At 37.3% G+C, this 23,474-nt stretch overlaps 1 protein-coding gene and 1 non-coding gene across 2 annotated transcripts; both read left to right on the forward strand.

The window, feature by feature from the left end:
• Positions 1-69: 69 nt before the first annotated feature.
• On the forward strand, positions 70-17,250 carry LOC131793156 (centrosomal protein of 112 kDa). Its single transcript, XM_059110562.2, has 32 exons — positions 70-484; positions 2,315-2,381; positions 2,653-2,770; positions 3,026-3,082; positions 3,561-3,612; positions 3,724-3,772; positions 3,988-4,270; positions 5,030-5,066; positions 5,545-5,609; positions 6,056-6,142; positions 6,698-6,797; positions 7,565-7,683; positions 8,235-8,378; positions 8,498-8,593; positions 9,565-9,623; positions 10,232-10,361; positions 10,681-10,773; positions 10,974-11,033; positions 11,134-11,213; positions 11,340-11,475; positions 11,641-11,748; positions 12,326-12,427; positions 13,036-13,116; positions 13,203-13,247; positions 13,650-13,748; positions 14,304-14,390; positions 14,740-14,802; positions 15,125-15,177; positions 15,395-15,491; positions 15,750-15,839; positions 16,206-16,271; positions 16,861-17,250. The coding sequence occupies exons 1-32, from the start codon at positions 355-357 to the stop codon at positions 17,005-17,007; spliced, it is 3,000 nt and encodes a 999-aa protein (XP_058966545.2). The 5' UTR covers positions 70-354; the 3' UTR covers positions 17,008-17,250.
• On the forward strand, positions 13,984-14,057 carry Trnar-gcg (transfer RNA arginine (anticodon GCG)). Its single transcript has one exon. It is a non-coding gene; the product is annotated as a tRNA-Arg (tRNA).
• Positions 17,251-23,474: the final 6,224 nt, after the last annotated feature.

Genomic DNA, 23,474 nt, shown 5'->3' on the forward strand with positions numbered 1-23,474 from the left:
AACAATAAAAAATGTTACTCGTTCCCAGGCTACTTTTACTCGATCCCTACACTTTCGATTTCTGTTTGTTTCAACCGTTGGCGCTTTTTACAAACTTCATTTATAATTTATGGACGCATAAACAGATGTTATTGTTAACGGGACCATTATCTGGGGGATTTTATTCCGCTCAAATGAAAATAAGGATACAAACGAAACAAGAGATATCAGATCCCAGCGTAAAAAAAACTTCCACCTAGTGATACTCAGGGAACCTGCTGCGCTTCACGGACTGTCTGCTCGATTTGACGTTTCTAATCTTTTAATTAGTTAAAACTGGCTATCGCCTATAGTCATTTGAAGTCAACTGATAAGATGGCATCTCATCGTTACGGGGAGCTCAGTGGATTCGATTCAGGATCGCTTAGTGAAAGACAAGACTCAATGTTTGACCGATATCTCGATGAAATGAAACCGTACGTACTTCGGCTGCCCCACAAATCAGGTATAGCTTAAATATCTTGCCGAATTTTTAACCTTGCATCTGTAGATTTAACAAAATTGTATATTTTTTTGTTATGAAATTGAAAACAAAACATATCAAATGATGTGATAGTTGTTGCATGCACTCAGGGCTTGGTAATCTTTTCATATGCACGGGGATTAACTCCATAACAACAACATTAGGTGCTGAGTTGATTTAGACTGCATATCCGTTGATTCACGTTGAACATTCTGTCAGCAGACACTTGGTTGATCGCTTGGTTTTTTGTCTCAGCAGATTGCTATTCAGTTAAACAAAAGGTCTTGGTTCGATTTTGCGTTGCAAAAGTATCAGAAAAATATTTTCCCCCTTTGTAAGATAATTTTTTATCAGTCTTAAAGATACGAAGAAACCTCTTTGAACATGTTGAAAAGATGCCCTTCGCTCTCAGCGTAATTTTAAAATTAGAATTGATTTCTCTTTGTGATCTTAAAAATTGGGAATCAATACACCAACTTCTGTTGAGATATTTCATTCTAAATACTGGTTTTCCCTAATGTTTTTCTGACTGCTCAAGAAAATTTTGGTGTTTTTTTTTTTTAACTAGAATAATTGACATTTAACTCTCAGAACAAACCAGGTTTTGCTTATCAAGAGTGTTAATTATTGGTGTGACAAATTTCTTACTTCCTTTTTGACATTAAAATCAATTTTGTCCTTTACTTCATTTAGACAAAGCTGTAAATCGGTCGACTACAAGCAGAAGCAAAAAACCCCAAACGAGAACCAATAGCAATTTTATTTTCATAGGAAAGGCAGAAATTTGTTAGGCCTGCTTCCCGATCATAACAAGCTGTTCTGTTCCCTTACACCCTAGACTATGTTCTCATAAGCGGCATAGCATTCATAGTCTTAATTACAGATGTACCATATGTTACTTAGGATAAGAAACAAATTTGAAAAATAGAGACATTCTGAATATGCCTACAGTCAACATACCAAGGATATAGTATAAGGATTTTGCTTATGATTTATATGCTTGTGTCAAAGTTGCAGGATTAATGTTAAAGTTTATAATATAGATATTGATGTGATACCTCAAACTCTCCTGTTTCAAAACACGGTATCTCTACTAGGTATTGTCAATGTACCATCTCTATCTTCACATGTGAAGGTAATAATATTGTCATGGTTACCAGGTTTTAATCAACATGGTGGTTTCTTGTTTCCATACCCAACTATGTAATATCTGCAAAATGTGTAGAATCTAGGGTACATTATACAGTTTTCAATCATGTGACATTTCAGGTTCAACTTGCCAATATATATTTATTGGTTCATCATTTATTGAGCAATCTATTTAATGATTAACTCAATTTAACTAAACAGCTAGAAAGTCTTACCAACTTTGATTCAAATAATAATTTAGTTATAAATTACTATTTTGTGTAGATGTATGCTAAAGATATCAGTAAAGTTTGGCTAGTTTATACAGAATGATTAATGTGACAATCAAATGCAAGAAAGCAGGGAAACATGGGATGAATAGAAATTGATAGAAGTGTTCTATCAGTTTCATCTCCTACCAAATAATGCGGAAATGAATCTGTTGTGTTATATATTTTTTCAATGGGATTGGAATTCTCTGACTTAATTTTTTGGATTTTTTTTCCTTTTGCCTTATTGAGAATGATAATTGAAGGTAAATATTTATTATTCCATTTTTAGAGAAAAATGAAAATTGCATATAAGGTTTCCCTTTAATTTTTTCAGGAAAGAATGATTAATTATACATTGGTGTTCCATTTAACAACCTTTTGACATGAAATCTTAAAACTTCACTATTTTCAGAGAGGCAAAGAGTTGCACTATGGATTAAAAAACTGTGTGAGCCTCCTGGTCCAGGAACAAGTGGAAGGTAAGTTGACGGCAAATAAAAGGATCGAGTAGAGAGTATAACAAATAAGGACAAATGAAATTCCTACATTTCTTCATATTCAGAAACATTTTAAAATTTTTACATTTCCTGTAATTACATGGTTGTAAATTTGATGCAGAAAAGTGAAAATTATGTCCTACTTTTTTGTCTAATAATTTTTTTTGGTGAAAATAGTGGACACTAAAACAAACTCGATGTAACCTACTACTTCTCCTACTAAATCTTTTGTGTGTTGATAATCATCCTACAGGAAAAACCGCAACCTTTATGCTCAGTTGTTGCTCCATATGGTTAAACGCAACCTGTTAGAGGAACCATTTACCAGACGACCTGAGGCAGGACCACTCAAAACCTTGCCATCATACATGGTACATAAGTGTACACATATTTATACTGTGACTCACAATCACCAGAAATTTGTTAAAAATCAAACAACCTTTTTTATCAGAAAGGCTATCTATGGTATGTAAACTATGTAAGTATGTGCTTCTCAGCCCATGAAATGTAAATCAGACAGCTCCAAATATATATAATTTAAAACAATAGTATAAAATGTTAAAACAATGAATGTAATGGACGAATCATTCACCACTTGATATTTGAACATCTGAACCTTTTTGCAGTCCATTTATCTTGATGAACCTATACAAAAGAGAAGTGCCAGTGCAGAACTTGAAGAGGTATACCTATTTGTCTGAACTTCAGTGTAATAAAATCTGTACTGAAGTATACAACAGTTTTTGGAAAAAAAATTATTGTATGTCTACGTGGTGTATTTGTGGCAGTTAAATTTAAACTTCAGATAGAAAAATTTCTGTTTAGGTGGCTCCTCAGTTTCCGTATCCTCTTTACCTAAGTTGTGAATGAGTAGAAGTGGAAGGAAAAATAAAATTGGCATTTATCAATTTCAGATAGATTTGTTTCCTCAACTGAAGAAACTTCATTGTAATATAAGCAAAAAAGTAGAGAAAATATGGTTTCTATGTATTTTAAATGAAAATTGTTGTTGAGAAAAAAATTTGTCTGTAGTTAAAACTTCTCTGGGAAAATTTAGACATAAGATTTGCAATTTTGATTTTTGTATATTGATTTTAAAGTGTCATGTATTTACATGTATGTGCTTCAAATTTCTACAATTTTCTTTTGTTTATTTGAAAGGAATTTGGTCATAAACCACCAGATTGGCTCAGAGAAATCCCCAGTTCATCAGGTATCTGAAGTAAAATTGATAAAATGAAATTGATTTTCTTGATAAGCTGCTTACTCAACTGAAAATCACATGATTAACATGTACGAGTAATTAATTTTTAAATTTTTTCAGGAAGTGCTCTTTCAGATATCTCAGGAAGCATCCCCTCTACTTCAAGAAGGTGTGTAAACTTTCCTCAGAAAATTGCCTTTAAAAAACTCCTACATTCTCTCTGAGAACCTTTTAATAAATAGATTTTGGTTGGCTAAGACTTTTTCACATAATATTATGTATTTAAATAATAGGGGACTTTTTTCTTGTTTATATGGTCTCATATGAACATAAGGGGGAAAGAGAATTTGAGAAAATTGTCAAAAACCTAATATTTGCTTTCAGGGAGTTGCCAACTACTAGTGGTGTAAATCCAGTCACTGGGCCACGATCCACAACTTACAGCACTTCTAGCAGAGAGGAGAAAAATGGTTATGAAGTGGCTCCTGGATTTGATCAACCACTTGAGGAAAAACGTTACAAGGGAAGACTGTCTTCTGGCTACCCAGGCTCTGATGATATTCTAGAGTCAAGATATGGCGGTCGTATTTCCCCACCACCTCGTCGGCATTATGAGAGTCCATCAGAATATCAGCACACCGACTCAGGGTATCCTTCTACGTCACCAGTGAGTCACATGTTTTATCACATAGACCTTGCTTTAGTTGTCACCACTGATAAATCTCTCTTCAGTGGATAGCGCAGTACATTGTTTGTTTATACCTATCCACTGGATAGCAATTTATCCAATTGAATTTTATACCATTATCTGCCCTTTGAGCAACTGGCCCCTGAAATATAATGTGGATGTTCAGTTAAAGCTTTTACACGATAAATGATAGTCTTGAAGTGATATGATGTCATTCCATTGCGATCAAATAGCTGTGTTACATCACTGTACAAATGAATGGCAGAAATTGTCCCTTGGAATAGTTGTATGCTCATGTTGAGAACCTTTTGTAAATCAGTCAGTTGGTGAATGTCATGAAGGAAAACTTCTAAATCTACATGTCTCATGGTTATTTGCTCTGATAAGGGGCTAATGCCTGAATTGTCATGAAGGAAAACTTCTAAATCTACATGTCTCATGGTTATTTGCTCTGATAAAGGGCTAATGCCTGAATTGTTAGCTCTAGAAACTCTTTACAGTGGCCAATTCACATTATCATTGACACAGCGATACAATTTCTTTAGAAACTTACCCACTTCCTTCAAAATTCCTTCTACATTTACACTCTAAGGAAATAACATTGAGGCCTTCTTGTCATGTTTTCTAAGGGATGCAATATTTCTGATTTTTTAAATTAATTTTTCCCATTTTTTCTTGTCCTGGTCCAAGAAAACTGTGGACTATTATTGTTATATTTCTTGTTTCTTTATTTTGTAGCCATCGAAAACAAATCACTACAATGGGTTTACCAAAGGTAGGTTCATTTCCTCTCTTGGTGTAAGGACCAACTTTCCCTCCTCTTTCACTTTTTTACTGTCAAGCACTGTAATTCTTTAAAACCAAATTACATGATGATGAATAAAATTGGTGGTAATCAAATTTGTTATTTTGATTCTCATTACACAAGTCACTTAACAGAGAAGATAAACATCTATGGACCTTGGTATTCTCCACTCCTTGTTGTTCATATGTATCCCAGGTTACCCTAAGCATTTTTGTGATCCTTCTTTAACAGACATTTATCAAGTGCTACCTGTTTCTGTTTTTTGATTGGATGTATGTGCTGTGAGTATCCAGTCCAAGAACACAAATAATATAATAATGATTGCAGCCTTGAAATGAACCTAGAAGGATTGTTCTGTTGTCTGCTGTACTACAGAGCTCACTGCTTACTGCGCTGAAAACTGAAGAAAGTCTCTTATGATAATTTTTTCCCTATCTTTTTTATAAAGGAATATCATCTTTAAATGGAACTTTGCGAGAAGACCATAGCTTCAATCGTTCCAGTGACAGAGAGGTAATTATTGTTTTTATTTCCCCCACTCCAAGGAGCCATCACCATATGTAACTTTTATTGCCTCTTGAATTAATAAATTTATTAATTACTGTATGAGCTTTTGTGCAGATATATCAGCAAATTATCAGCAGCAACCAAGAAAGAGTTGTATTTAATACATAATCTGAATCACTGAGTGATTCCATCAAAACCAAAGGGAACTCAAACTGAAAACAACTAAACTGCCCTATCTGATCTGCATCTGATTGGTTGAGAGAGTAGCATGAGTTTTCTGGACCAACTCCTCTCACATCACTTTTGTATTGAAATGGAAAATTTATCTGAAGCATGATTTCTGTGAAGAGGATCAATTATTACAATTTATATTATTAAATTTGGCATTTTGTAAAGAGATTGCAGACTGATTAAGTGTACTCAGTCTCAAGATATATATATATTTTTGGTAGATTGAGCTAAGAACAAAGATGGTTGAGGCCAAATATCATGAAGATAAACTTAAACTTCAGCAACAACATGATGTTGCAGTTCAAAAGGTATTCTGAAATAAATTAGTGATTTCACATGTCAGAAAATAGTTAGGGAAATAGAAAATTCCTCAAGGTTAGGGAGAAGTCAGGGAATTTTTTTTCAGTTAGTTTGAGGAGGTAAATTGAAATTTTGATCAAAGTTAGGAAAAACTGAAACACCACTTTGATCACATCAATGTTTTTCCTTTACAAAGAAGACAAAATTTTTCTTCCACTTTCTTAGTCTCTTATGTGAAGGCCATAATAGGAATGCTATTGAATTAAATATTGCAATTTGCTTAGAATATTTCACTGGAAAGGATGGGCACCTCTGAAGGGAGGCTAAAGACCATTGCAATGTTACCCTTTGTATAAATTTGTTTTGATAAATTTTACTTCTATTAGAGGGGGAAATCAGGGAATTTTTGAAAACCAAAGTCTGTGGAAACCAATTGCTTTCAAAAGAACACCTGGACAGTAGATGGTGGCAGCCAAACTTAAAATCATATGTTGCTCTGTATGTATCATTTTATGGTTTATTTTTATTAATGTGGGGTTTTGTTATAAAATGCCATGGTTCAGATTCTAGATAGAAAGAACATGGAGTTGGAGGAAGTGAAATCACATTACAGAAACAAAATAACTGAAATGGAAGCAGCTGCCAAGAAACAGGAAAGGAAAGGTGAGGAAGGAAGCAACACATGCTCTCAAAATAATACAATTACCCTTAAAGTTAAACATCCATATTTTCATAACTGTTCTTAGCAATCAGAGCTTCTTAGGTTGGTGATCATTTCCTCTATTCTCCTGATATTAATGAATGATTCACCAGTATTATTGTGAGGAGAAATTAGATGCTGGTCATTTGTAGGGTTTAAAGGGTAAACCAGATGAAACTTCATTGTTTTATGTTATGCACATCTTTTGAATAGTGTGATATAAATATTTTTGGAATATTTAAGCAGTAAAGTGTATAATTAGGTATATTTTTACATGACCGTGTAGCTTATAACCTGGCCATATGCTCACCAGCCCATAGAATTTTTATATTGTGTGTTTGGGTCATCTTTGTCTTGTAACACAATTGAGAAATTTGGCCTCACAGTATGAGATAATTTAATATGTAACATGAGTAACAATGACAATTACAGGGGTTTTGTTAAAAGCCAGGTACCGGCAGTCTACCACCACCTATAAGACCTCTTACTGCTGTTTTTTTTTTGCCTGTAAGAAGGCTCAGGCTTTTGGGTTTTGCCTTACAGCCCCTTTCCAGGCACTGCAGCCTATTACACCATCAGCAGCTGCTTATGAAAAAAGTTATTGAATCCCCTACATTATCACTGTTATAATTTTACCTCACTCTAATACATGTCTTAGTGTACATAAACTATATGAAAGATACAAACATGTGTATACACAGTGATGCTGATTATGGTATTCTGTGTTCAGTCTCCCAGCTTGTAAGAGATGCTCAGACAATAAAGGAACAAAGAGATGCCCAATTAGCAGAGTTAAAGACCCTTGCAGAGCAGAATGGTGAAACAGCACAACATGACTTTGAGAAAAAGGTCAGTGAGTGTTGTTATAATACTGTTAAATTGTGATTATATCGCTTTGTACTGTCTAGCAAACTTTTCTGGAAATTGATTTGTTGTAATTGACATAATTGAAGTTGGTGGAATGGTATCAGAATGCAAGTTAGTTATTAATGTTACTATCCAAAGTAGTGTTAGCATAGTGAGTGCTACGTGATATTCAATAAAATTAGTGAAATTTAGAATCAGTTGATTAAAAAAAAAAAGTGTACTGATGTCAACACCTCTGATCCTTTTAGTGATAACTGATTTCAAATGGAAATATTGGTGAGCAAAGCAAGCAAAGGAAATATGTGGAGTGTCAAAAAAAAAAAAAATTAAAAAAATAAGATGACTCTTTCCTTTTTGTTTGCTAGTTCTGTTTCACCCTGTCCCTCCTTTTTCTCTGAGACCTTGAAACACCCTTCTTACCTCAAAGCTGATATTTTAATTATCAACCTTAATGATTGTTTTCCACGTAGACATTCAAATTTATTCCATCTTAGCATGATGTTCAAAACACAAATAAATTTGACCCCTTTCAGTTGAATGACAAGGTGGCTGAGTTTGAGCAAGAGAAGTTTGAGATGCAGAAGCAACACACTCAAAACATTCAAGAATTGCTGGACGAAACAAATCAGAGATTGCAAAAAATGGAGACAGAATACAACCAACAGAACAGTACTACTGTAAGTACAAACACCTGTATAGCAAACTGTTTGTGAAACCATTCCACTTGTATTGCCCCATAATCTAATTGCATGGCGCTGATTCTCCCAATGTTTGGTTGTAATTCTCCTCTGCTCAGAGACTTGTCATTCAGGAGTTAGAAGCACGAGTACAACAACTTACCCAGGAATCAGAAGAACTTCAGAATTCTAGATCAAAACTTGCCAAGGACAAGGTGTGTATAAATGATATCACAATTGTTTTAGTTTCCTTTTATTTTGTAACTACTTTTGAAAGAAATCCTAGCTGACATAATGACCTAATGCTCCTTGCACTGGACTCCAGGGCCGGGTTCGAAACACAATAAACGTAACCCAGGGTTAGTGCAAATTTTTAATACAGTTTAACAGCTTTTTAGAGAAGTTTTTCTTTCTATTTTTATCCTTTTAGTTTCAAGTCATATTGAGATAAAACCCAACAAAACTCTAGCTCTTAAACACACTCATCTGCAAGGGAAATTAAAGTCAAGGTTAACTTTTAATCCTGGATTAATGCTAAACCCTTTTCTAACAACCTGGCCCTGCAGGTCGTAGGTCTAGGTTCAGCACCTGACAGGCCACTGTGTTGTGTTCTTGGGCAAGACACTGTTCTTTCACAGTGCCCCTCTCCACCCAGGAGTGTAAATGGGTACTAATTGTCAAAAAAGTCTATAGATATGCTTGGTGAAGGGGGGTAAGTAACCTTTTGATGGACTAGCATCTCATATCTCATGGGGGGGGGGGGGGGTAATTCACCTTGTCACTTCATGCCATGGGTTAAACCAGGATGAGCCACTTGTCTCGAGTACAGACGTAACCTTACCTTCACCTTTGAATAGATTGATAAATGAGTGGAATTTTTTTAAAGTGGACTTGACAACCTTTTGGTGATTACAAAAGTGTAAGGTTATAATGCCTTTCCTTACAAACAACTGTATAATTATAAGCAAGGAATGCCTATTGCTATAACACTCCAGGAAAATACACACCTGCTGGTATATCTTTCTGATTAGGATTCTTCGGTTTGGGACCCCTTTTCCCGTCAGAATTCAATTTAAACATCATACTTGCCTTCACTGACGATCGTTATGATGTCGTGTGGCTAAAGAAAGAAATTTCTTGTTATTTTTAAAGCAGTTTTTTCTTCTGCTTCAACTTGCCTTTTTAGGAAGAACTAGAACAGCAAGCATCATCTTTGTCAACTGAATTACAGGAGGCAAAATCAAGGTAATGTTCTTATTGCTGTTGTTGTTTCATCTTGAAGTTTTAGGGGAAGGTCACTCAGATTTTCTCTTCATGAAAAACATTTTCGTGGTAAATCCATGGTAGTGCGATGTACTGGTTTACCCTGAAAATGAACTTACACGATGTGGGTTTCAAGTTTAAGTTCCTGTGGCTGTGTGGTTAGCTTGAAGTTGTAGCGCTAAAGAGACAAGAAGACAAGATGAAGTGAACGCTGTCTTAAGCCCTACAGGATTGCTTTCTTTGTTCAGCAACAACAACAAAAATTATTGTGGCCAGCTTACAATGAGGTCGCAAAAGACAACAGCCTTCCTTTTTTAAAACAATTAAGAGAAAGAAAATCACGAAAAGTTGCCTCAAATATATCTTGCGGTTCTATAGTGAAATATTTTATAAAATCCCGCTACCTCATCAAAACAAATATGGGTCTTGCCCTTGAGGACTGGATTTAACGGATGAGATGTTTCTTTTTTGTGTTCATCAACTTTACCTGTGCCCATTAAAACGCAAATAGAACTTGCTCACTGTGGTGTAATTTTGACCTCGTGCTTGTTCAATGAAACATGTGTAATACCCCTGTGTATTGTTTTTAGTCTGTCCAAAATGGAGAAAGATCATTCGCAAGCAATTAATGAACATAAGACGGTAGTCAAACAGTTGAACAAGAAGACAGATTCCAGTATGGAGAGCATGAGGCAACAGCATACCGCAGCGATTTCTAAGGTACAGAACCTACGTAATACTGTTAACAAACATAGCTAGAAGAGGAGACAAGCAAGGGGTCGAGTGCGAGTCGAGCACGAGGAGGGCGCAACGGTCGAGACAAACGAGAGGAAGAGGAATTTTCGTCTATCGCGTGCCTCGCCTGAAAAACCGTTAAAAAAATAGGGGAGAAACGGTACAAGGACTTAGGACAGAGTATGTTAGGGATGACAATGATAAGGGTTGTCATGACAGAGCTCGTTTGATAGTTTCAAGAAATGTTTTAACTCGTAGAACCTCTTCTTTCCTTGAGGTAAAATTAAGGTATTTTGATTCCCAGGCCACCGACACTATAGCAGAATTGGAGACACAGGTCAACCAACTTAAACAAGCTCTACAAGATTCAGAGTTTCAACGACAGAGGCAGCTTAGGGTAAGAAATGTACACACATTTCCTCTTTGTGTTTTTGTTTGTTTTTATTGCTTTTTCCATTGATGACGTTAAGTTCCTGGTTTTTTATTTTATGGATCAGTGGTTTTAGCGCTTCTTCGCTTAAGCAGATTTGCTGCTTTGTTCCTCAATCGTTTAGCGTTAATTTCTTCAATTTAATTTTAATCCTTCGTCATCAACAGGAACTAGAATCTGCCCACAAACAGGAGAAATTGAATTTAGAACATTTACACGAGAAAAAGGTGGGTAAAAATTAAGGCTTTCTGTTGAGCTGAATAAAAAGATACCTGTCTTGTCATCTAGTCATGTGTTTTCTTTAACTGTCTGTGTTATTTTCTTTAGATTCGAGGTATTCAATCTGAGCTCGAACAAGGCGAGGCAGAATCGGAGAAGCGGATGAGAAAGTTGGAAAATCTTGTCAAGTAAGCCCCTTTATTGTGCTGTATCCTTGGAATGCGTCTTTGCCAATGTTCAGCTGTTTTGTTTCGGGCTCGTTACTAAGTTTCCTAATTGTAATTTTACACCTCAGTTTATATTGTTTTGCACAGAGAACGCGAAGATCAAATCCAAAAGCTGTCAGAGGCTCAGAAACAACAAGCTCAACACGCTGAGCATGCGCTAGAGGATTTTAAAAGTCAAGTGGAGAGGAATTCTGGGAGGATGTTTGATGAGATGAAAGCCCAGGTAGATGCCTCAATAGTTGTGCAATTAACGAGTAAAGAACTTGCTAAGTTTGAGTACTAACGGCTTATCGACACGCAACTTTCAGGATTACTTGCCACACACATATGACATTGTTTTATGCTAAAACTTGATAATTAAAATGCTTGATTGTTTGCAACCTTACAGATGGAGAAGGTCGAGGAAGACCTGGCTCGCTCAAAGAACCTTCGTGAAAAGCAGGCGAAGGAGTTTAGCCGACAACTGGATGATCTTAAAATCAAACACGAAAAGGAGGTAACCTGGAGTGTTCGGTCGTTAGAGGAATGATGAATTTGGTGGCATTTGAAGAAAGTCTAATAACTTATGACGACCTTGTGATTGAAAAAGCACGAAACAAGGCACTTCCTTATTGCGAAAATTTTGAAATTAATCGTTTGCCGCCATATTGGATTGAGAAGCGTCTTTCTAAGTAAGCATTAACGAAAGCAATTTGACAGATTCCTCAATCAATCTGTAGAGAACGACTTTATTTACACCAGTTATGTGTTATTGCTTTTAGTTCCGTCTGCAGGCTGCCGGTGGGCACAATTTGTCGTCTCGTCGGTAGACTACGAGCAGTACCTCCTTTTCGGCGAAGTCCGTAGGGCGAGTCAAAAAAAAAATCAGTGGTAAAAAAATTGATGTTAGCGCGCTGCGCGAAACCCTGGGAGCGATAGAACATCTGTAGACTATTCTTCGGGCGAAAATTGTCATTTAAACATGGTGCAGTCAAATTTGTCCGTCCGTTACGTATTTGTGGCACAATCAATATTTGACCGAGTGTACCAAAATTATACGACATCCTTGTGAAAGAAATTTTGTTTTGTCCCAGATTGCAGAGATAAACATTCGTCATGAACAAGAGAAGGCACAGACTTTAAGAGCGCACCAGATAGAAAGGGACTCATCATTAAAAGAACAAGAACAGGAAAAGGTTAGTTAAATGACCCAGTTATTTTATAATTCGCAGGTTATGTGGAATAGGTCGCGAATAGATCATAATCATGTAAAATTTGTCTCGTCAAATTGACAACAGCTTTGGATGCAAGAATTTGGCACGACAACTTTCCTTCAAAGCGCGGAAAATTTTTATTGCTATTCTGTATTAGTATATATACTAAGACAGTGGACTGCGTTGAGGCGCGCTCTGACTGGCTCTTCTAACTCTGAATATTCTTCGCTATTCACTTCTAAGCAACTCGTGCGGGATTTGCACCCGAAAATATTGTAACCGTTGCAGGAATAAATGAGTTAAAATCAGTGATTGAATTCAGTGTCGGTGGCTGTTGCTGGATATTTACCTCGCCGCTTCTCGTGAATAGGTATTACTGGTACTAGTTACCAGTGAACTGTAGCAGTCGTGTTTTATGTCAGTGGTTGTGATGGTCCTGGATATTCCATGCTGGCCTGAAGCGTTTTGTTATTACTGACCTAATAGAAAATAATACCTGATATTTAACGACTTGCAAAACATTTATAAGATCGCATTGTCGCACAAGCCCTGATTATTTGTCCCTTTTGTCTTTTTGTTTTCATTTTTAGGAAATACAGTTGGAGAAACTTCGTCAAAGAATGCTTGAACATGAAAATCAAACGAGAAACAGAGCAAACAAGGACGCCAAGGTAACACAGAAACATCTTTCATTTTTTACATATCTGTTACGGCATGAAGTTTTAAGGCTCAGTGTTGCTGATATTTTGTTTTCCAGACTATCGCTGAGTTGGAGCAACAAGTACGAGAATTGCGAGAGGAGGTATGATAGGTTTGATGGAACACAACAGGGTAATTAAGTATTATCAACTGAGTTGATAACGAAAATTGGCCACCGTAAAGAGTTCCAAGGCGTTTCGAGCGTTAGCCCTACGTCTTTCGCTCTGACGATAACACTAAAGTTGATGATACTAAATTACCCTGTTATAGTCTCCCACCGACGTAGCACCACAGTTTCTTTAGAAACTTGCCCCCTTTATTAATGAATCACAGTCTGCTTTAATTTTTTAGTATGAAATTAGTTTGGATTTAATGCAGAATCATGAATCAATCGTTTTTCTCAAATACTTTCCACATTTATTGTTGTGTTTAGTCGTTCTGTGACTCTGCGTAGATCTTTTTCTCTTGGCAAATATTTGTTTACCTTTATCTGTCTTGTGGTTAGCTCATTCAAGCGAATTCAACGCATAAAACTCAGTTGATGGAGCTGAGCCTGTTGAGAGAAGAGGAGAAACAAACGTTCAAGAGACAGGATGAAAACTCGGTTAGTTGTGCTAAGGAAATTTACAATTGTTGGAAGCATTTTTTTGGCCGCAATAATGCTTGACTTTTCCAATTGAATTTATTGTCCTAAGCTCAAGCTCAAAGGAGAGGGGAGCTCAAAACTTACCGTCTCTCTTACTTCTATCTACAAACATTACGCTATCGACATTGCAGATCCTAGCAGTATGCAGGACGTGTCTCGTATGAACTTCGTAATAGACTTCGCTCACCGTGGAGTCTCTATGGCTCAGTGGTAGAGCATCGGAGCGCGAATCCGAAGGTCTGAGGTTCGATTCCTCCTGGGGAATCAGACTCTTTTCTTTGTCCCACGCTCGTGACAAGACGAAAAACATCTTTCTCTACTTAAAAGGGAAGTTGTCAAGAAATGCAAGCCGGGTCCCAGTCTGTGCGCTTATGCGTAAGTGAAGGGCCTCGCTTACTAAATGACCATAGATTTGAGTTGTAGCATTCATGGTGCTCCTGTAACCAAAGGGAAAAAAGCTTTATTTTTGTTTCGGCCAAATTGTGCTAACAAATGCTCTTTCTATTTTGACAGCAAATGAAATTCAAGAGTCAGCTTGAGCAACAGAGATTACAGTTACAGCGCGAACATAGCAGCGAAATGGAACAGATTCTAGATAAAGTGAGTAACAGTTTTTCGAGTTTATTAGAGAAAAATTAGTCCAGGAGAGTCCAAAAGGAGTATCAGTGCTAACTTTTGGTCGACATCGCTGATGTCACGCCCCTATCGCCGACTCCACTAATGTTATAGAATACAAAAAGTGTACTGGAGGATTTTGAAAAGTTTGAACTTGTTCCACAACTCTACTCAGCGCTGGTAATTGTAGTATGCATGTGATTTCAGGTGAAGGCAATGTTTTATTTCTCGTGCTCAGTGTTGGAGAAACCAATCAGAACTCTTTTTTTCCGCTATATTCTGATACAGTTTTTTGACAAGTAGAGAGAGAATTGTTTGTTTGTTTTTTTTCTAGACGAACAACAGGATAAAACAAATGGAGGAAGAGTATACAACACGATCTTCAAAGGGACATCAGGTTAGTGTATCAAGTCTTGCAGTATTCAAACCAAACTTACTCATCAAACCGCGTAGATCGGTCAAGTCTAATTTCCATCGAGTTAAGAGTAGCCTACGTGTAGCCGTACTCTCCCCCCCCCCCGTGAAACGTTTCACCTGGGGGGGAGGGTACGGCTACACGTAGGCAAGTTAAAGAGTTACTACCAAAGATGGTGGCAGTCAATGTTAAGTCTTATCTCCAGTCATAGGTGTTTGCTTAGTCTAGCACCCAACATGTGAGTGATGATGAGACGAAGGCTGAATAAACGTGAGTAAGATGTGTTTTTGTTTGTCCATCGTAGGTTGTAGAAACACTTGAAGAAGAAATAAAGAAATTAAAAGAAGAGAACAACCGGTAAGTTTTGCTGACTTCTGCTTCAAGCAATTAATGATGTCCTCTGGAACTTTGCCTAGAATATGTAGATTCGTTTAGGAAGGCCAGTCATCAGTTCCAATTCGTCGTTCACGCGGTGTTATCGCGGCAAAACGAGATTAATATTCTTTGGTTGTGAAACAACTGAAACTATGTGTTACACCATTTATTTGCACTTTGTTGCGTTTCCTGTTCACAGCACAAGAACAAACTTGGAAAAGAAGCTTGCTCAGACAACGGCAAAATACGAAGAAGAGAAAGCGTCGGCGAAAAAGCATCATTCTTCAATTGCTAAGGTACGTTAATGAGAGAAATTCGTACACCGTCTTCTGGTAAATTAGAATAAACTCACGAACCAGTGCGCATTTTATCGTCCTTGGTACTTGTTACACTTTTTGCTTTGCTTTCTGATTGGTCCAATGCCAAAAATCCGCGTCTTTGAGTCTATATTTTGGTAATGTACATACAAGTTGAAGTCTTCAACTCCACACCGACACAAACTCGTGGTTTTTATGCCAATGTAGTCATTCCTTCTTTTTTCCATATGATCTCAGTCTTTGCAGCAAGACGTAGAAACACAAAAAACAATGGTTCGACATTTAGAGAAACGAATTCAACAAGTGGAGCTTGACTCGCAAGAAAAAGTAAGTTGAATTTGCAGTTTGTATTTGCTCCATTGGCATGTGTACTTTCGGCCTTGCTTGCGTTGTTTTGTTTTCGTTTTCGTTTTAATTATCTAGGTATATACAATAAAATACTAGACGCAAAATGTTTTGTCCGAAGCTACAATTTACAGCATGTATTTTTGTTTTCCTTTTTGATTCTTTAACCTCTGAAAATAAATGCACGAGAACTGGACACGAATGACGAACCCAGTGGCGGCGGGGGTGGGGTGGAGGATGCGAAAATGTAAAACTTGTTTCCAGTCGTCTTTATAAAGTTTGGCTTCCTTAATGAAGGGTCTCAGTTATGGAAAAGCAAAACTCAATTTTTCTCTTTTTATTCCACAGTTGTCCAGATTGCGTCTGCAGCATGAAGAGAAAATAAAAGGTCTTATGCCGGCTTCTCTTCGAGAGGTAAATAAGTGCACTTCTTAATGAGACTCGAACATAACTCATCAGGAAATATCTGTTTGTTAGGTGGCTTTTAACCCTCCACAACCTAACATCAGAATACATATTCTCCACACTGTTCCCTCAACATTCCCAAAGTTCTGAAAAGAAGAAATTGGTCAACAATCAAGAACTTCTTTAGTTGGTGATCATATCCTTTTTTCTTGTAACCTTGATTTGTTGATATTGTACTGAAGGAGAAATTAGATGCTGGTCACCCCAAGGGGTTAAAGGGTTAGGTGATGTATTTCGAAGCTCTGCCACGACTGAATCTGATTTTTCTTAAGGGAGGAGTGTCGCTCAAGAGGATTTCAATTCCAAGTAAATTCAACGCGGATTTGATCAATCAGATTTACCCAAAAGCATCTTGAATACAGACAAATTGTTTCTAGCTTTTCCATTGGCTTTTAAATAATCTACATTTTGTGAAGCCGATAAGATCATAATTAATGACTTTTAACAGTTTTGAGTCAAGTGAGTTGTGGACAAGCCCCTCATTAGGACCGTTCGTATTTCATTAATAATTTTACTATTTCGCCTGTAAAATTACCAGGACCTTGAGGACACCATTGAATCTCTTAGACAGCAGATCTCAGTGTTACAGTCCCGCACACGGGTGCTACAGGAAGAACTGGATACCAGAAACCAGTTCTCATCGTCTTTTAATGTATCATCGGTTCGTGACCAAGATGAATCATAGCAACTGCTGAAGGGACTCGTCGTGAAACAAAAGAGACCTGGAATTCGTTTCCTAACAAAGCAAAGTGTATTGTATGACAATGTTGTTACTTCGTCTACACCATACCTATTAGAAGCGCTTTCCTTTTCTTTGACCATGCCTTTTTACCTGCAAATCTTTCGAAAAAAGGCGAATTGTAATATATGTAACGTAAATAACGAGTGATTTTACGATTGTATGAAATTAATGTAATTTAATCTATTTTATAAACCACTGCGTGAATGATGTCGTTGTCCCTTAGTGTTTTAATGTTTCAAGGTGTCAAACACTAGAAACCGAGCTTGACTCTTCCCCAGTCAGCGCACAAGCTGATGGTAGATGTTCCTTTATCTTACATTAACAATGAAGCTATTTGATAGTAAGTCACTAAAGGGCCTCTATTATCTTAAACGTGTTTTTTTCGGTGAAATTTGGGTGATAAACTCCCGATTCCATTTTACTTTTCGGAGCCTTGTACACCAAGTCCTTGCGCACTACACGAAAGGTTTTCAACGAAAACTGGACGATTTTCCATTTTATCTAGTTTCATCCATAGTAAAGAAAAAACCGAAAAGAGTGAGTTTCTCCTTACTGCGATTGAGAAACAATAGACGTTAAAATTAGCGCTTACTTTTCAATGTCAGCAACCCAACGGGTATGTCCCTCTCATCCTCAGAACCACTCCCACACGTAACCAAACAAAGTGAAGACTCAGGTAAAAATAAGTTTTGAAACTAAGCTTGAAGTCGTTACTTCGCTATGACGATATATTAGGTTGTGGTTGTAAGTTATTTAAGTGGCGATTGCGAATGGTACTCTCTTCCATTTCCTCTATGGCACAACAACCAACACACGATCTGAAAGCAAACAAGTAATTTACTGTGGGTGGACCTGTTGGGAACCACCTTCGATCGCGGAATATCTCGCAAACTAACAACAATCAATCTCCTTTACTGACTACACATCAGTAAACATATGCTCCGTACAAATACCTTACAGAATTCCTTCGCTTTGGCAAATTTGCAATTATTGCAAATAATTTTCAGTTTCCTATTACCAGCCAACCTAGACATGCATTGTCAGGTATTTGCTTTTAAACTCAGAGCCATTCAGGCTGGTGATCTACAACTTTGCTAACATTACGGAACACTTTTAGAGTGAACCCTCAAGTGAGCACACAGGCAAAGTGTCACTCAGCGGGGAGACCTGGGACTCTAACCTTACAGACTGGTAACTTCATTCGTTTTACCGTTTAAACACCCAAGCTTAGTCTCAGTGAGGCTGCCACCTAGGCTGAGTAATTGCAAGACTGCTGATATCATTAGAAATCACTCTTGACGACAAGCTTCGTCGCTAGAGCGAAGGGCTCTGACAAAGGGCTAACGCTCGAAACGTCAGCTTTGAAACTCTCAAAGGTGGCCAATTTACGTTATCAACCCACTTGATAATACCAAATTACCTTTTTATACTCTCCCACCGATGCAGCACCAGTTTCTTTAGAAACTTATCCTCTTTATTTAAGATCACAAGAGCGACATCACTAAAGATTGGTGCCAGTTACGCTAAAAATTGGGCAGGGGATTTGCTAGTAAGGATTTATCCCCAGCTAAGGATCAACAAATCTGACATTCCAAACAAGATAAGTAATTATTAAAAGAAACTATTGAATATTGATAACTCAAAATGTATCATTAGACACTATACGGAAAAAAAAACGTTCACAGCTACACAACCTGACCCAATTTGAAACCTCAAAGAACCTAATTACGTAAATAATACAACCGCATGGATATGAACAAGTATCAGAGCTGAGCTACCGCTTACAACAAGCAAACGGAGGCTAGCAAAATTTTTTTAAAAAGTGACCCAAAGGTAAAAAGGTAGTCAGGTAATCTAGCTTGTAACAATTAAAAAGAAATTCGTCTAAAATCAACCGAAAGTGAGTTTTTTCTCTAACTGTTATACTGGAGATCATTCTAATAAAGTACCCGAATAACTAAAACCTCCATGTTTGATTTAGTTCGATCATTGCCGAACACAGTCGCACTCAGTCGAGCGGTTGTTTTAAAAGAAAGTTCGTTCGTTCTGTTACGCCGGAGATCATTGAAGAGAGTCATAGCCGAGAAAAGTACTCGAATAACATCGAAGTGGTTCGAATCTATTAATTTTGATCGGCAACGCGAGGAACGAATATCACTTTCAGAATTGGCCACGATCAATTGGTGAGGATATATTAAAACAAACGTTGCACAATTCTAACTCCGTTCTTGTGACACATCATCTCATCTGCAACAGCACTTTGTCAAATTTGTATTGTCACGAAATAACCAAGGAATCCTATTTAGTTGAATAGCGAAGCGCATATGTTTCTAAATTACCCTTGGGAAGAAGTGGATCTCTTGCCAGTCTTTCTCATGTGACCGAGCCAAATTACGTTGTCCATCTCCTACTTTTCATTTCCGATGCTTTCCATTTGTGATTTGTATTTTGCATTCTGCAATTTCGTCAAAGGGCGGTGACGCGGTCGATGCCATTTCGAAACTACCTTAGTACGGAGTTGACGTATAAGCTATAAGAGGGTCTGAATGAGGTTAACTGACTTGTGATAATGGGCGAAAAATAGATCTGACTACCAACAAAACGAAAAAACAATTACCTAATAGCGACAAGTAAATACCAACCGACAACCGACATGGTCTAACATTATCACTATTTTTATTCAGAAAGAAGAGTATTCTAGCCTAGACGTAGAGGAGTGTCTGTATGGGGTTGACCGACTAGTGATAATGGGCGAAAAATAGACCTGACTACTAACAAAACGAAAAAACCAATTACCTAATGGCGTCAAGTAAATACTAACCGACAACCGACATAGTCCAACATTATCGATATTTGTATTCAGGAAAAAGAGAATTCTACAACAAACGGCCATATTATGGGTATATTTTTGAAGGTAAAATTCAAAAGTTCATGTCTCTGTTTGCACTAAAATTGCTTTTCCTTTCTCTTTCAAAAGCTTCTGCAGTTTTCTTTCAAATTAAACTGTCACAGTTTTCATTGTGAAAAGGCTAAGATATTGTTGATAAACGTAGGAAATCGACTTTCGTTTTAGATATCGACCTTCAATCAACCTCTCAGATTAAAACAAACCAACAAATTTTTGCGAAAAGCTTGAAGTACTTTGGCAATGAAACTCTTAAGAGTAAATAGCTGAGAGGCGGTCTTACAACACGCTTCACACCGCAGAACACTGATAACATCTGTTAGCTGCTGTTCTCGCTTCATTTTCATTGCAGAAAAATTTGTTTATCTCTTTCAGATTATCAGTCGCTGATGTTCATGTCCGTTTACTTATTTTACAAGACCAAATATGTCACATCACGGCTATCAAACTTTTATCGGCCAACAGCAGCCAATATACCGTGGGAAAAGGAAAGATAAAATTTATTTCGAACCGGTGCCTTTGTATATATGTTCTAGTGTTTTCCTTTTTTTTTTATTAATTTATTCTTGTTTAGTTAATTCAGTTCGAAGCAGATGTTCATCAATAGATTGAGGATGTCGAAAGATAAATTATTCAAACTCTTCGGTCTACAGTCGACTCTCGCCCTTCGGACAACTCGATCGTTATTACGGACACCACGCCATTGGGGACAAGAGCCAGTCCCCCCTGCGAAACGCACAAAGAAATAACTGAAATAAACTCCCGTCATTACGGAGTCTCGCTATGACGAAAATGTGAACACTTTCATGCTCCCAAGCGCAACGTTTTACTTATTTTTTCCTCTCGCTATAGCGGACACCTCGTCCCAAATCCTGGCTCACATAATACAGAGCGACATTACGATGAAGGAAAACAAAGAACCGATTTTTCAATTGGGTGCGAACTTGAGAATTTCCTGCTTATGGCCGTATCTTTTTTCCGAATCGTTAGAAACTTAATGTTGGCTCAGTAACATGTTATTTCATATGTTTAGAGACAATCCAATATTTCTCTCGCGTACTCCGCCATTTCGGACTCTCGCTTATGGACACTAGATCTCCCCCCGAGGGTGTTCGCAATAACGGACTTAAATCCACTAATCAGGCTTGCTTTTTACAATCAATCAATCATTAACAGAAAAGTCAACCATTCAAGCTGGATACAGCTTTAATGTCAAGTGTAACTCAGGTTTTTCAAAAAGCAATTTTTACAGTGTAAATGAAGTGTCCAACGCCTATAAATACAAGGAAAGAACACACGAAAGAGTATTGACAAACTTGTGCAGTTCTTCCAAAACATCTTTCCAGGTAACTTAAGATTATTAATAGCTGGCATATCTTGCGTTGCTAAAATACTGAATTCACTTTCCTCTTTAAGCCCCTGTAGAATTTTTGCGCAAAAGCTGCAGCTTTGAATGATCTTGAAATGTAGGAGAAATAGTTCGATTCAAATTTTTTACCGGCGCAATTTTACTGTGGAAAGGGTAGGACATCTTAACAACAATCAACAATTATTATCATAGTTAGTGAAGTTTAAGGCTTTAAAAGCAATCTGAGAGGCATGCGGAGGCGAAAGCTGGGAAGTGGCAAGTGAGAGAGAAAGTTAACAGAGGGCTCGAATTGTATCGGACAGAGTAAAATAACTGTTTCGAGACTTCGGTTGTTTCTCTAAACTTCGCTCCATATCATGATGAGAAGCGACAACAAGGGACTTTCCTTTGAAGTAGATCATGACTATGAAATAGATCATGACTATGTCATTCCATGTCCACCGCTGTATGTTTCGTTTCAGTCAACTAAGCGAGAAGCCCAAAGTGAGCGTGCAATGGTCTGTAATAAAACAGAAGTCTGTGAACTAATTAGTGGAGCTTCTGATAATTCATACCATGAGAGTCGCACAAATATATGCCTGAAACATGTTTCTTAACCCAGGGACATGCCCTACACCGCTTTAAAATCTATTATTCTGTTATATCTAATTGACTAAAAAAAAGCAAGTCAGTCCAGAGTGATTTTTTGTATTCTCGGTTGCGCCAAAGACCATTCTTTGCAAACGGAACCGCATGGGTTGAAAACCCTGAGGCTCCACAACCATTGACGGTTGATGGTTAATTTTTTCGGTCGATTTTGACGGTTGACAAATTATTTTTAGGCCTTATGACGATTGAAATTAAATTTCAGAGCCTTTGATGGTTGACAATTATGAGATGTCTTTCCCTGAGTAAACAATGTATAATGAATGTTATGTTAGTTTCCTACGCACCTTTAGGATTCTCTTTCATTGAAATGTTACGTAAGTATCTCGCACACTTTCTGGATTCTCATTCATTCGATTGGAATGTTACTGTTTCCCTTACTTTTAGTATTTTTAGCACGGTTAAAAAGGTCGTTGCTTTAGAAGGAACCATTAATATGCTGACGAAAACTCCCATTAATGAGTTTAACGATAAAAGCTATCGATAAATTTCGAGACATGATCTAAGTGTGCTCTCAGTTCTTGTCAAACGGCAGTAGTGGTGCGTAGTTCAGTGTGCAAAGACAAGTAATGACTTCCTAACTTATTTATTAAAATGTTTTCAAACTAACGATTTTATAGGAGAAAATGACGGTGAGAGTGAAACTGAGCATCTTTGGAAATCTGAAGACTAGCTTACCGTTCCAAAGATTCTTTCAGATCTAAAACTGTTGGTAGCGACCGGCTAAAATAGAGAGCTTCTCTAGGCCGTTTAAATGTTGATATTCATTTGCATTTTGATGGTTGACAGTAAAAATACATCCTTTTTGACGGCTGACAAGTAAATTTTGAGCCCCATAACGGCTGATGGTTAAAATTAATGAAGACTGTCTCTCATAGCAGCAGCTGTTTATAATTAAAACAACTTTTATTCCAACAAGTTTTTTAATTTGCCGGAAGGTTTTCCGACCCGACTCAAGCCTCGCTCATTGCTATTTCGCTTCGCATGATTTTACCAAATGAACCAGACTTGGAACAGGTTAGAATCGTAAAAGTGCACAAGATACTAACCTAACATTAATTATTTATTGATTACGTATAAAAATATATCTTCCTAATAAATGTCAACCGTCAAAGGCCCTGAAATTCAATCGTCAACTGTCAAACCTAAAAAGAAATTATCCGCGAACCGTCAAAGCTATCTCCCATTAAGATCCTCTTTCGAGGAGAACGGAGGATAGATCAGTCGTGGCTCACCCGGTATAAAGGCGGCGGGGGGGGGGGGGGCTATAGAAAATTGACTACCAATTGAGGGGAGAATGTTAAGAACATAACGGAGACTTAGGGGGAATCAGGATAATTCTCTCCTGGGTAACAGCCGGTTTCGCTACTTGTCGAGTTCGCTACATGTTCGCTACTAACATGCCGAATTCGCTGCTTAGTTCATCCTACCATTCTATCATTCTACTTCCACGACATTTTAGATCCAACTTCTTTTTTTAAAGAAATCTGC

The sequence above is a fragment of the Pocillopora verrucosa genome, chromosome 8, assembly GCF_036669915.1.
Source record: "Pocillopora verrucosa isolate sample1 chromosome 8, ASM3666991v2, whole genome shotgun sequence".
Classification (NCBI taxonomy): domain Eukaryota; kingdom Metazoa; phylum Cnidaria; class Anthozoa; order Scleractinia; family Pocilloporidae; genus Pocillopora; species Pocillopora verrucosa.

Excerpts from the sequence above, each read along its gene's own strand:
- LOC131793156 (XM_059110562.2), top strand. The coding sequence starts at position 355 with ATGGCATCTCATCGTTACGGGGAGCTCAGTGGATTCGATTCAGGATCG. Across the intron at positions 3,083-3,560 it reads CCAGTGCAGAACTTGAAGAG|GAATTTGGTCATAAACCACC; the intron begins GTATACCTATTT and ends TTTATTTGAAAG. Across the intron at positions 7,684-8,234 it reads AACATGACTTTGAGAAAAAG|TTGAATGACAAGGTGGCTGA; the intron begins GTCAGTGAGTGT and ends GACCCCTTTCAG.